Source organism: Schistocerca piceifrons, chromosome 8 (assembly GCF_021461385.2).
Source record: "Schistocerca piceifrons isolate TAMUIC-IGC-003096 chromosome 8, iqSchPice1.1, whole genome shotgun sequence".
NCBI lineage: Eukaryota > Metazoa > Arthropoda > Insecta > Orthoptera > Acrididae > Schistocerca > Schistocerca piceifrons.
Window position 1 is genome coordinate 419620378 of NC_060145.1, and position 13807 is coordinate 419634184.

Genomic DNA, 13807 nt, shown 5'->3' on the forward strand with positions numbered 1-13807 from the left:
TCATGGCCATTGTTGAAGGCCATGTCGCATTTCCTGCGGTTCGGCGTTATAAGACGATGTGCCAACTGGAGTGTGGTGTAGTGCTCCCCCGCTTGGCCGCCATGGTTCGTGCTGTGGTCGCCCTACTCTGCCTGCAGGCGTGCGCGCTGGCGGCGCCCAGAGCTGGGACGCCGTCGCCCCGGAGGGTCCGCGGGCGCATCATCAACGGCACCGACGCCAGCGTCGCCGACTTCCCGTGGATGCTGTCGATGGAAGCGGCGGGCGAGCAGTAGTGCGACGCCTCCGTGGTGGGCGGCAGCTGGGCGCTGACGGCCGCGCACTGCGTCTCCGCGCCCTACCTCACCCTCAGGGCGGGCTCTTCCACGTGGGGCAGCGGCGGGGTAGTTCTCGACGTCTCGCAGACCATCATCCACGAAGACTTCGACTATTACGCTATGACGTACGACTTCGCTGTTCTGCAGGTGGGCCACTACGTTTACCGTTTCAAATTACAATTTTTGTACGCCGCTGGCCGTTATAATGGCAGCACTATATGAGGATTGCCAACGGCCTTGCCGCAGTTCCAGTTGAAACGTTCCCTTAGAAAAATTTATGAATGACTGTACTGATAAACCTCTTACATTACTTGATTTTCAAACAGCTGAGCAAAACTGAACGTACTCGGACATTTCTCTTTTTACTTATTCTGATCAACACTAAACTGACACAAGATTTTTAGCGCAACGCAATCTGACTTTCAAAAATCCCTACAAAAGAATGGCCCTGACTAACAATAACCTATAACTTTCATGAATCACTTACCTCACAAAAATCTTCGTTACTCGAACTACTGCAATACGGCGAGCGCCACTACTGCCAGCTAAATAAAAAATTATAACTACTGAAGGCACTAATTACTGATAGGCAAAGTCAGTAAATGAAAGATTTTGATGGAGAACAAACAATATATTTGAAACTTACTTGCAGATTAAAACTGTGTGCCGGACCGAGGCTCGAACTCGGGACCTTTGCCTTTCGCGGGCAAGTGCTCTACCAACTGAGCTACTAAGCACGACTCACGCCCCGTCCTCACAGCTTTAATTCCGCCAGTACCTCGTCTCCTACCTTCCAGACTTCACTGAAGCTCTCCTGCGAACCTTGCAGAACTAGCACTCCTGGAAGAAAGGATATTGCGGAGACATGGCTTAGCCACAGCCTTGGGTTTTCGAGTCTCGGTCCGGCACACAGTTTTAATCCGCCAGGAAGTTTCATACCATCGCACACTCCGCTATAGAGTGAAAATTTCATTCTAGAAACAATATACCTTAATAAAGTTCCAAAGTCATATATATATATATATATATATATATATATATATATATATATATATATATATATATATATATCAGTTCATGATATATATATATATATATATATATATATATATATATATATATATATATATCAGTTCATGATATCCAATATTACAAATTTACTCTTTCTGATGGACACACGTCCAGATCGTCCGCTCTCAAAATTCTGCCATCTCTCTCCCAACATCCACCACTGCTGGCGGCTCACCTCCAACTGCGCAACGCTACGCGCTGTTCACATCCAACTGCCCAACACTACAATAGCGAATATTCCAACAATGCCAACCAGCCACGGACTGCACACAGCACAGCCAGTGATTTTCCCACAGAGCGCTAGGTGACGTTACCAACATAACAACCTAAACAGCCTACTTACACCGTCAAATCACCGAAGTTAAGTGCTGTCGGGCTGGGCTAGCACTTGGATGGGTGACCATCCGGTCTGCTGAGCGCTGTTGGCAAGCAGGGTGCACTCAGCCCTTGTAAGGCAAACTGAGGAGCTACTTGATTGAGAAATAGCGGCTCCGGTCTCGGAAACTGACATACGGCCGGGAGAGCGGTGTGCTGACCACATGCCCCTCCATATCCGCGTCCAGTGACGCTTGTGGGGTGAGGATGACACGGCGGCCAGTCGATACCTTGTGCTATCATGGTCTGTTCGGGAGGAGTTAATATGAGGACTGAAAATAACAAGTTTTTCTTGTTGCGCATACATAGTGACCTACGAACAATATCTCCTTAAATACACTGACGGGAAAAAATTAAAACACCAAGAAGGAGTTGTGCGACACAAACGAAAGTTGGGAGGAGTTTTTCTACATCTCGAAAATGATGTCTATTGAAATAGCACCACTATAGCGATGTGTAGCAGGTTTCTTTTAAATACGCGCTGTAATGGTCGTGAGCGTTGGTTATATCTACATCTACATTTATACTCCGCAAGCCACCCAACAGCGTGTGGCGGAGTGCACTTTACGTGCCACTTCCATCACCTCCTTTGTCTGTTCCAGTCGCGTATGGTTCGCGGGAAGAACGACTGCCGGAAAGTCTCCGTGAGCGCTCGAATCTCTCTAATTTTACATTCGTGATCTCCTCGGGAGGTAAAAGTAGGGGGAAACAATATATTCGATATCTCATCCAGAAACGCACCCTCTCGAAACCTGGACAGCAAGCTTCACCGCGATGCAGAGCGCCTCTCTTGCAGAGTGTGCCACTTGAGTTTGCTGAACATCTCCGTAAAGCTATCACGCTTACCAAATAACCCTGTGACGAAACGCGCCGCTCTTCTTTGGATCTTCTCTATCTCCTCCGTCAACCCGATCTGGTACGGATCCCACACTGATGAGCAATACTCAAGTGTAGGTCGAACGAGTGTTTTGTAAGCCACGTCCTTTGTTGATGGACTACATTTTCTAAGGACTCTCCCAATGAATCTCAACCTGGTACACGCCTTACCAACAATTAATTTTATATGATCATTCCACTTCAAATCGTTCCGCACGCATACTCCCAGATATTTTACACAAGTAACTGCTACCAGTGTTTGTTCCTCTATCATATAATCATACAATAACGGGTCCTTCTTTCTATGTATTCGCAATACGTTACATTTGTCTATGTTAATGGTCAATTGCCACTCCCTGCACCAAGTGCCTATTCGCTGCAGATCTTTCTGCATTTCGCTACAATTTTCTAATGCTTCAACTTCTCTGTATACTACAGCATCATCCACGAGAAGCCGCATGGAACTGCCGACACCTGTGAGAGTGGACGTTGATCTTAGTCAAGAACGCCTTTAAGACGACAAAGGTGCCATTATCGACTCCTCACTTAGGTTGAACGAGGTCGTGTAATAGGGCTACGAAAAGCTGGATGTCCATCTGCGATATTGCAGAAATACTTAGCAGGAATGTAGCCACTCTACATGATTGCTGGCAGTGGCGGTCACCAGAATGTACAGGCACAAGAAAATCGGGCTCTGCACGGCCACGTGGCACTGCAGAGAGGGAAGACCATCGTTTACCGCTTATGGGCCTGGCGCATCGTACCGCATCTGCAGCAGCAGTCAGAGAAGCAGTTGGCACCAAAATGACACAACAAACTGGGCGCCAGTGTTGGCTGTTTGTCGGGTAGGAAGAGGCCAGTTGAGGGCCCACAAACAACCTGCCTGCGTGCTTGACGCACTGGACCTACACCTGGAGTTGTGATCTGGAGTGCGACTTCGAATAACAGCACGAGCACTCTCGTGGTTATCTCACGCACCCTGACTGCAAATCTGTGCGTCAGTCTGGTGATCTGGCCTGTTGTGCTGCCATTCACGAACAGCATTGCAGGAGGTGTTTTCCAACAGCATAAAGCTTGCTCACATACCGGTGTTGTAACCAAACATGCTCTGCAGAGTCTCGACATGTTGCCTTGGAGTGCTCGATCACCAAATCTATCTTCAATCGAGCACATATAGGACACAATCGGTCGATACCCCAGCGTCATCCCCTAACAGCATTAACCGACCCCATATTGATCGACCAAGTGCATCAGGCATGGAACTCCATCCCGAAAACTGACACGCGGCACCTGACCAATAGAATGCAAGCTCGTTTGCACGTTTGAATTCAGCTTTCTGGTACTACAAATGTACCAATATTTCACCATTGTAATGGCTTACCTGGTGCTTACTTTAACCTAGGATCTTGCAATGTTAATCGCCTAAATATGCTACCCAGATAAATGTATTCCCACAATTTCACTACTGTAAACTTTTGGCGTTTGATTTTTTCTGTCAGTGTATGTTAGTAATTTGGGTGCATACAGAGTGGAAAATTTTATGCACGGAGCTGCCATCTCTGGCAGCACAATAGTTCTAACCCATCTGTGCATCAAGTTCGACTGAACTCGAATGTTTGGCACGGGTACATTAGGATACGGTCATGTGGGTGATCCACCCAGCAAGGAAATAGTTGTACCCAGAACATTATTTCTGACATAGAGAAGACATCGTTAAGTTTGGGTCTCAATAATCCGATGTGATTGAACCGTGGATTTACTTTAAAAATCTTTTCTTAAGGAATTTACTTTATTTACTAGTGATTCATGAAGAACATTAACACATTTAATCACACTATGTGAGCGTGGAAGTAGTTGCCAGTGGGTAACTAATGAAAACAAATTTCTTTCAAAAAATGGAAATTTTATTCCTGGGAACCCTTCCTTAAAAGAAAAAAAAATTAAAATTTATAGTCGGAAAGCATCCTCTAAATATCAAGTTACAATTTATTCAGAGGAAGAAATAACAATTTTTTTTGACAATGTGAGCTTTCGGACTGAGAACCTTGCCGATCCCTTTTAACACGGCCGTAGTCACGACCGCTCACATCAACCTCTGAAAGACTACACTGGTGCAACACACCAGATTACTTTAAACTAAAAATTTTAACAACTCACACAAACACATAAACTGTGCACCCCGTAGGAGGGATGGAAATGGTACAAACACTCGCATTAAAAAAATTACTTGCCTCCGAACGTGCAACTTGTTTTCAAAAGAAAACTCTTACGGTGGAAGGGTGGCAACTATATATACTAAAATGACCATTTAAATAAAAACCCATGAAATGCTGTCTTACATAAAATGTACAAACATGCTCTACATTACACATATACCGCCTCTCAAGATGATAGGCATGATAAAAACACATTTTAGGAATTTGGCCTTTACACCTTAAGCAATAAATTCGTTAACACCGAATCCGACAAACATGACAGAGGCAGCTATTGACGTATGGCAGATTGACAGGGGGATTACTGAACAACCCGAAGCGCAGATTGCTCTAACCCGCCCCTACTCCACAAGGGAAAAACGGAACACCCAATTCATAAATAACCAACTTCCCGCGGGTGGGCAAACGGAGAAGAATGTTGGGACGACCGCAAAACAAAGTCACTGGTGACGTCACCAAAAAAAACAAGTAGAATTTAACACGTAAATGAAACAACATATCACCAATCACTTCTAATAAAGTGCGATTTCTGGAGAAGACCTGGCGCAGCACCCCCAAATCGCTCTCCCGAACCGTCCGCTGACAGCCGCTTCAACGGACGCAGGAAGGCGCGCCGATCTTCCGTCTCACGGCGTCACAACTCGCACCGGCCAGACTGATGTCGTGGGTTGACTCCTGTTGCTCTCGTGTCGGCCGCGAAGCCACTACCCCTCGCTATACGGCGCGGCCCACTGGACTCACGTGGCGACCTCACATGCGCTGACGCTCAAGGCGGACAAGTCATTTTATTCTCAGTGCGCGACCGACCAACCGATCGATCCAACCGCCAATGACCGTTGCCGGAGCAACTCGAGCAGACTGGCGGCCTAACGCGCAGACTCAGATGTAGGAATTTAGCCCCGACCGGGGGACCACTAGCTGAGTTCTGTTTCTGGCGAAGTGGCCAGACTCTCATTTTCTGGCTTTAAAGTTTGATCCAAACGACAGACATACTAGCACTGCGACGACAGACAGACACTAACTGCCTCACAAATGCGAACGAGAGACAGACCAGCAACTGGTGCCGCGAGACTGACCCAGCCTCATTCCGACTGGCCAACTCCCACTGGCGAGCTTATAGCGCCTCTTAAATGCACGAGAACAGGCAACCTTTCCCCTTTTCAACGAGAGGGAGACACCAAAGCTGCGATTGAAAGAGCGGTGCCACCGCCAGAAACTGAGTGCGACTGCTTCACGCTACGCGCTGCGGCGCGCTCTTCAAAACAGCAAATTTTTGCCAATGCTCACTGATGAGAAACGGAACACCTCGATAACGATTCTGCAAGGTACAGTTTGAGTGCACAGGCTGTCACAGAAAGGACAGCCCTAGGAAAAATCCGTATCTTCTACGCTATTGATGTCTCTGTTCTGACTAATAGGTGCTGCACTATGACAAGTGATGGTCGATGTCGAAGTCGCGAACTGTGGCTGGGACTTGCACATTCACATACTGACTAGCGACCTGCTGTGCAGCATCTTATAAGGCTATCGAACAGATGTGTCATACGGCCTGCGGCGGGCGAGCTATTGCCTGCAACTGTGGCTTTGTGGCGCTCATAAGTAACACGGGCTGTCGCAAGCTAGGTAAGCTGCGGTTCAGTCGCGGGCGCCTTACTAGGGCGGCAACTAGCGGCTCTTTGCTGTATGGTTGGTGGCTGGTTCGTAAGGTGCCATTTTGTGGATGCTACAGGTACCGCATCCCATACAGTTTTAACTGTATACCACAACACATAAACTGCAGTGGATGGCAAGTGGGGCGTGTCTGTCTCTCGATAACCGAAGACGAAATGTTTCCAAAACGTGGGTCATAGCCCCGTAACTGCTGATCAAGGGAACAATGTAAGATCTTCTTTATTGAGATATCTCAGCACAGCATGGGCAACATTAGACCATGAGTCGTCTTTCTGAAAGATAAAGTCACGGAGAGCTCAAAGACGGGGCAAACCCGCCGGTTTTAACACGTCAGAAATGTACCGGATGGTGGCCAAATTATTGGCTATACGAACGAGAGGTAAACGTGTTACCTTCTCAATTGCACATCACACCAAAATACCCAAATGACGATTTCGAATCTCGCTGGATCCGCCACACATGAATACAACCATCGTAATGCTGTACCCAGCAGCGGTACTCATATGGAAAACAACTGCTGTGTCCAGTGTTGTCGGAAGAAACAACGATAGCAGCTTCTTTAACAGTACGTTCTGGTCCAGACGTAGCTGCGCTAAATGTGTGAAGAATTTGCCCACTCGTTACGCCCAGAATGTTGGCTCCGATTTGTTGAATATACTTTCGTTACCTCGATACATGGAGAGGAAGAGCTACGAAATTTCCACCAACACGTCAAGCACCAGTACAGCGGAATCCAATTCACAATGGAGATGGAAAAGAATGCGGTGCTGCCTTTCCTCGATGTGGACGTTTACAGAAAAAAAAATGGTTCAAATGGCTCTGAGCACTATGGGACTGAACTGCTGAGGTTCAAAATGGTTCAAATGGCTCTGAGCACTATGGGACTCAACTGTTGAGGTCATTAGTCCCCTAGAACTTAGAACTAGTTAAACCTAACTAACCTAAGGACATTACAAACATCCATGCCCGAGGCAGGATTCGAACCTGCGACCGTAGCGGTCTTGCGGTTCCAGACTGCAGCGCCTTTAACCGCACGGCCGCTTCGGCCGGCGAACTGCTGAGGTCATCAGTCCCCTAGAACTTAGAACTACTTAAACCTAACTAACCTAAGCACTGCACACACATCCATTCCCGAGGCAGGATTCGAACCTGCGACCGTAGCGGTCGCGAGGTTCCAGGCTGTAGCCCCTAGAACCGTTCGACCACTCCAGCCGGGAAGTTTACACAAAGCCTGATGGTAAACATTGCCATAGAATATTTAAGAAGCCAACCAGTAGTGACAGGCACCTAGGTGCCTCCTCCCACCATCACCCTACGCAGAAGAAATACGCCCTGCGCACTTTAACCAAGAGGGCCCACAGGATCAGCGATGAGGAACATCTAAAGTGTGAACTACAAAACCTCAAGTCCATTTTTTGTGCCAATGGTTATGGAATGAAATTAATACATAAAACTGTGGCGAGAAAGAATGAATGCAGTAGAGGAGAGCAAAAGGGAGCACAAAGAAACATCGTTCTGTTACCACATGTTCACGGTGTCACTGAACGGGTGGTCAAAATTCTTCGCCTAGCCGGCATCAAACCGATTTTCCGAAGCAGCAACAGAATAAAACATGTTTTTCACACAACGAAAGATACAATTGACAAACTGCATGCTACTGGAGTTTACGAAAACAGGTGCGAATGTGGACTAGGGTACGTATCAGCACACGGATATCTGAAAACAAAAGATACATCTGACTGAGACAGCACATCAAGTCAGCGGTGGCAGAACACCAGGATGAGTGCGGCAAACAGATTGAATTTGGTGAAGCTCGCTTACTGGCGAAATAGCCTCTTACTTTCAGGAGAAATGTTGAGAGGCAATAGAAACAGCCAAGTGACCGGCCAACATTAACAGAGAAGACGACTACCGACTTCCGACGTCCTGGCTGCCAGCAATAACAGAACATCGAGAATTGTCTTCGTTTCTTCGTTATCCATGCTGTCGACCACGCTAGCATCCTTTTCTTTTTATAGCTTCACCACCAGAACCACTAATGACGCTAATATCTCTTGAAAGTCGTTCTCGAAATGTTCGCCAAAAACCTATCTGGTATTTGCCAAGTCGTATGTAGATTGTTACATGTTGTTGCAATAATTGTCCAGCACGTTCAGGACCTTAACATACATTGCTTCGTTTCCTTTAATGCAACATTCTGATAACGTTGTTTGTCTGCTGTACTATTGTTGTAACGACGTATGACATTTTATATGTGACTTTTGGCAAATATTGTACACTATAGTCGAATTTTAAAGATCGCTTTCGTATATTTCTCAGCTGATTGTTTTATGAAGTCTGGTGATTATCCAATATGGACCGAAATAAATTGGTGAATAAGAAATAAATAACAAGTGCAGCTGTTGCATATACAATAAAATTACCTAAATAAAACTGGTGACGTACGTATGTTGCTGTTAGAGCTACTCTGATTATACTGGTGGTGATCTGTCCTTACCACGGTGGACAGTTCTGGGTAGCCTATGGAAAATGAATAGGTCTGTGAGAGCAAGTGTGAATGTGGAATGTAGATGTAGAGCTGATGAAGGGTTGTGGATTGGAAACCGACCTAAGACGCGTTATTGCAAAGGTGGAAGGAAGAGGTTCCATATATGAGTGCATTGTCTTTCCACTACGCCACTTAACTCGATGATTAGGCCAGACTGGCATGTTCTAGCTGGAATTGTGGTCTGGTTTGGGGATGCAGTGCAAGGCATGGGAGAAGATGTAATGGAAGCGGTTTTAGAAATATGTATTTTGCTCCTGCTCGTGTGATTTGTTGGAGGACATGGGGGCTGAAGGAGGTGGATATTTGGGAGAATAAAGGTTTCAAAATGAATTCTATTTTAGGTGGCTAGTGCGGGTCGCAAGGAATTGTTTGGATAGACTGAGTATCAGTGGTGCGGATGGGGACGATTAGCTCAGTTTTTGTGGGAGTATGCTTTCCCTTGCGCTAGTGTCAGAACGTGCAGCTTTCAACGTAAGTCTGCTCAGCGAGCACATGACAAGCGAACATTTCGAGAACCAACTTTCAGAAGATATTAGCGTGATTAATGATTATGGTGGTGAAGTTAAAAAAGGAGAGGGATGATAGCGTGGTCGACAACATGGACAAAGAAAAAAATTCTCAATGTTCTATGTCTATATTTCACGGGAAATTACTATGTATGTTTAATATACTGGTGGTAAGTGACATTTTAAACTCGCACTACAAACTTTGAATCAGCGATTTTTGCTTGAATGGGTGATACATACTTAGATGATACACGCAGTAATAGCACATCATTTCGCATCTCTTCACTGTTAAGATTATAAAAAATCAGACTGAATTCTAGGTAGAGGTTGTGAAGCTCAATATTACATTCGCATTCCTTTCCCTGTATCTACAGCTCAGGGCAAATACGGTCTGTTGTCGACCTGTTAACTCTAAAGCCACACTCATATTCTTAAAAAATGTCGTCTGCAAATGGAGTAAGTTTGTTGCAGGTAATACATTTATACGGTACATTCAATAGGGTAATTCCTCTGTATTCAAGAGGATAATTTCTCAGTTATTAGAACAGCAAGTCTTGTCCGCTGTCTTGAGTACTGGTTAAATCACATCTGGGATTATTTTTTGATTTCGTATACGCTTGACACGTTCGAGGATTCGTTTACGGACAGCGATTTCTCCCTCGGTTCTACCCGTTTTTTTAAAGCTTCTTCCAACTACTTACGCTAAGTTGAGTTCCTCTATCTCTGGTGTTCTGTATAACACGATAGCTGTCCGCTTCTTGTGGGCTTGGTATCCGAATCCGCAGTAAAATACTCTTCAGTCTATTCAGGACATCCTATTAATCTCTTTGTAGGATTTCCGAGCCTCCTTGATCACCCAGTATTTAATATGCCATTATCCGAATAGTAACATTAACAGAGTTCCAGTCTCTATCTATATGGTCTCCACCATTCTCTATGTGTAGCCTCTACCCCAATCTGATTTGAAACTGTTGAACCATAGATATATTTTTAAGTTGTTCTGCATTCCGTTTCTTTTCCAACACTTTCCTTAGAAACCACGACGAATTCCTCCCTGATTTTTTCTCCTTCTATGTAACTGCCAGAATCAAAATTTCCGCCCTTATAAATACACACGTTTTCCATATCAGATATCCATCTTCTCGATACCATTGCTTGATCTATTTGGTATGATTCATTCAGCCTTGGAATTTTCTAGGTCCCTTTGTTGATATTTTGTGTTTGGAAACGGATTTCTACTGACCTTAAGTTTTTCATGGAAGGAAACGTTGGTCAAACCATTATCACTAGTTTAATCTTGCAGATTTTCCTTACCAAACACGCTTCTGATACTGTCTATGTTTGTCCATACTGGCATAGTAGTGACCAACGACTATTTCGAGGTCATGTCAGGTGGTTTTCCACATATCATCTGGAATTGATCATAAAAATTCAGCCGCGTCTTCATCTGATGCTTCTGATTCACCAAAGCGTCATAATGTTGTTTCCTTTGATAGGCAAGGTACATATTCTTCCATTATGTGGAGTAAAAGCGATACCAGATTTAAAGTTGCTTTTGTGCACCATAAGCCTAATGCTCTCCCTGTCTCTCCCCTTTCGTAATACAGGAGAATTTCCACTTGTGTGTGTACATCTCCATTTATTGCAGTGCAACTATTTCCAGTCATTTACTCGGCTTCTATTTGGCACTAATGCTCACAGCCCGTATCTGTTGTGATGTACTCACATAATGCCAGCGTAGCCCCATGTTCCTGGAAGCACACAGGTCTTACCGTGAAGAAAGAGACTTCAACAAGGCTGTATCATTTAGAGGGACATTCGAGGGTTAGTACTGATTATTTTGGTGTGTTAGTTAATTGTATAGGACTCTTGTAAATGGAGTGGTAAAAGTTATGGACACGGAAACGTATGTGGGTTGCTACTGAGAAGCCATTGATTCCAACAGGAAATAAACTGATTCACATGGAGTTGAAGGGCTCATTGGTATCACTGAAGGTCAGGTATCTAGAGTAGGAAAACTAAGTCGTTGGCGTACTGGAGGAGTTAGGCAGAAGGAGAAGTTTTAATCATACCTGCAGTACAGAGGATATACAGGAGTGAGGGAAGGGCAGAGCGTTCAGGTGTGCTTGCAGCGGGCACAAGATGCGACAATTTGTGCTATCTATGCTTCCATAGGCTGGGCGGATGCAATGAGGCCACCTTAGTCCACTGAAGTGCACAAGTATGGAGACTGAGAAGGAAACCTGAATGCCACATGCCACATATGCTACCTGAACGTGTAATGGCAGTTGTGGGGAAGGCGGATAGTCGTCTTCGGTTCCTTGGTAGAATTCTGGGAAGATGTGGTTCATCTGTACAGGAGACCTCTTATAAAACAGTAATACAACCTATTCTTAAGTACTGTTCGAGCGTTTGGGATCCCTATCATGTCGGATTGAGGGAGAACATAGAAGCAATTCAGAGGCGGGCTGCTAGATTTGTTACTGGTAGGTTTGATCATCACGCGAGTGTTACCGAAATGCTTCAGGAACTCGGGTGGGAGTCTCTAGAGGAAAGGAGGCATTCTTTTCGTGAAACGCTACTGAGAACCAGCATTTGAGGCCGACTGCAGTACAATTTTACTGCCCCCAACTTACATTTCGCGGAAAGACCACAAAGATAAGATAAGAGAGATTAGGGCTCGTACAGAGGCATATAGGCAGTCATTTTTCCCTCCTTCTGTTTGGGAATGGAACAGGGGGAGAAGAAGCTAATTGTGGTACGAGCTACCCTCCGCCACGCACCGTATGGTGGATTGCGGAGTATGTATGTAGATGTAGATTTAGATGTAGGTATAACGAATTTGGAAGATTCACAGTAACTGAATTAATGGGTAAAACACACAGCTGCATGTAAGTCTTAACATTAGTTTCAGCCCCCAGAATAGAGCCTTCCTCATTTACTGTGCACAGGTTTCCGAGCCCTTCCCATTGGGCCCCAACGTCCAGCCCGTCGGCCTCCCCCCCAGATGGGTACGAGGCCCCAGCTGGGCTGCCCGTCACCGCCACCGGCTGGGGCGCGACCGAAGAGGTCTGGTACCCTGACGTGCTGCAGAGGGTCGACGTCGAGGTGTTGGACCGGTCGGTGTGCGAGGAGCACCTGGGCTCCATCCACACAGTGACGGCGAGCATGCTGTGCGCTGGGCAGGAGGGCCACGGCGACTCTGGAAGCCCGCTGGTGCACAACGGCACCCAGCTCGGCACCGTGTCCTGGGGGCAGCCCACCTGCGTCGGCCCAGCTGCCGTCTACGGCAACGTCGCCAGCGTCGGCTCCTGGATCAGGAACACTACCGAGGCCTAGCCCCCTGCTTCTGCAGTCTTCCTCGTGGCACGTTCCTGTTCAGATCGATATCGAGATTTGTTACGTAACTTTCTGTTTCTACAGACAATTTTTAATTTGTATTTAGGATCTCGATTAACCCTATGACGACTATACGGCAGAATATACGAAGTGGGCGAAATAAAACTGACCCACATCTTAAAAAGTAACCCAGCTTCGATCATCTGCCTGGGTTGCAGATAACGTATCTGGGTTGTCAATCTTATGGTACATGATATATCTCCGGGTCAATTTTATTTTGTCCACGTTCTGCTTGAGTCAATAATAAAAAGTAAATCTCAAAAAATTTGTCCCAAATTTTGCTTTTTTGTAGATGGTCTAAAATCACACGGTCTGAGCAGTAGGTAGCCTACGTAGTGGCTTTCAGGGACAACAAAAATATGATTCTCAGTATACACTGACGGAAAAAATAGCAACACCAAGAAACAACTAATCTACGAGATAAAGAAATTCGGAGAATACATTTGTGTAGGTAACATTTTTAAGCGATCAACGTTGCAAGATATCAGCTTAAAGTAAGCGAGTGATAAGCCATTGAAAATGTGAAATACCGCCACATTAATAACGGTTATAACTGCCCAAATGTTAGCAAAAGCGCATTCACTGTGTCGTACAGGTGCCGAATGTCATTTTATGGGATGGAGTTCCATGCCTGTTGCATTTACTCAGTAAATACATGGACGGTTAATGGAGTTTCTGGATGATGCTGCCTTCCAATGATGTCCCCTATCTGCTCGATTGGAGACAGATATGGTGATCGAGCGGGCCAAAGCAAAATGACGATACTCTGTAGAACATGTTGGTTACAGCAGTGGTATGTGGGCAAGCGTTATGTTGTTGGAAAACACCTCGTAA

General features: G+C 45.6%; 1 protein-coding gene across 1 annotated transcript; it reads left to right on the plus strand.

Moving 5' to 3' along the window:
• The first annotated feature begins 101 nt into the window (after nucleotides 1–101).
• LOC124712398 (chymotrypsinogen B-like) lies at nucleotides 102–12913 on the plus strand. The gene is made up of 2 exons (XM_047242695.1): nucleotides 102–268; nucleotides 12526–12913. Exons 1-2 carry the CDS (start codon nucleotides 102–104, stop codon nucleotides 12911–12913), a joined length of 555 nt encoding a protein of 184 aa, XP_047098651.1.
• Nucleotides 12914–13807: the final 894 nt, after the last annotated feature.

Coding starts and splice junctions, on each gene's coding strand:
- LOC124712398 (XM_047242695.1), top strand. CDS start 102: ATGGTTCGTGCTGTGGTCGCCCTACTCTGCCTGCAGGCGTGCGCGCTG. Junction 269..12,525: donor ATGGAAGCGGCGGGCGAGCA/GTAGTGCGACGC, acceptor TACTGTGCACAG/GTTTCCGAGCCCTTCCCATT.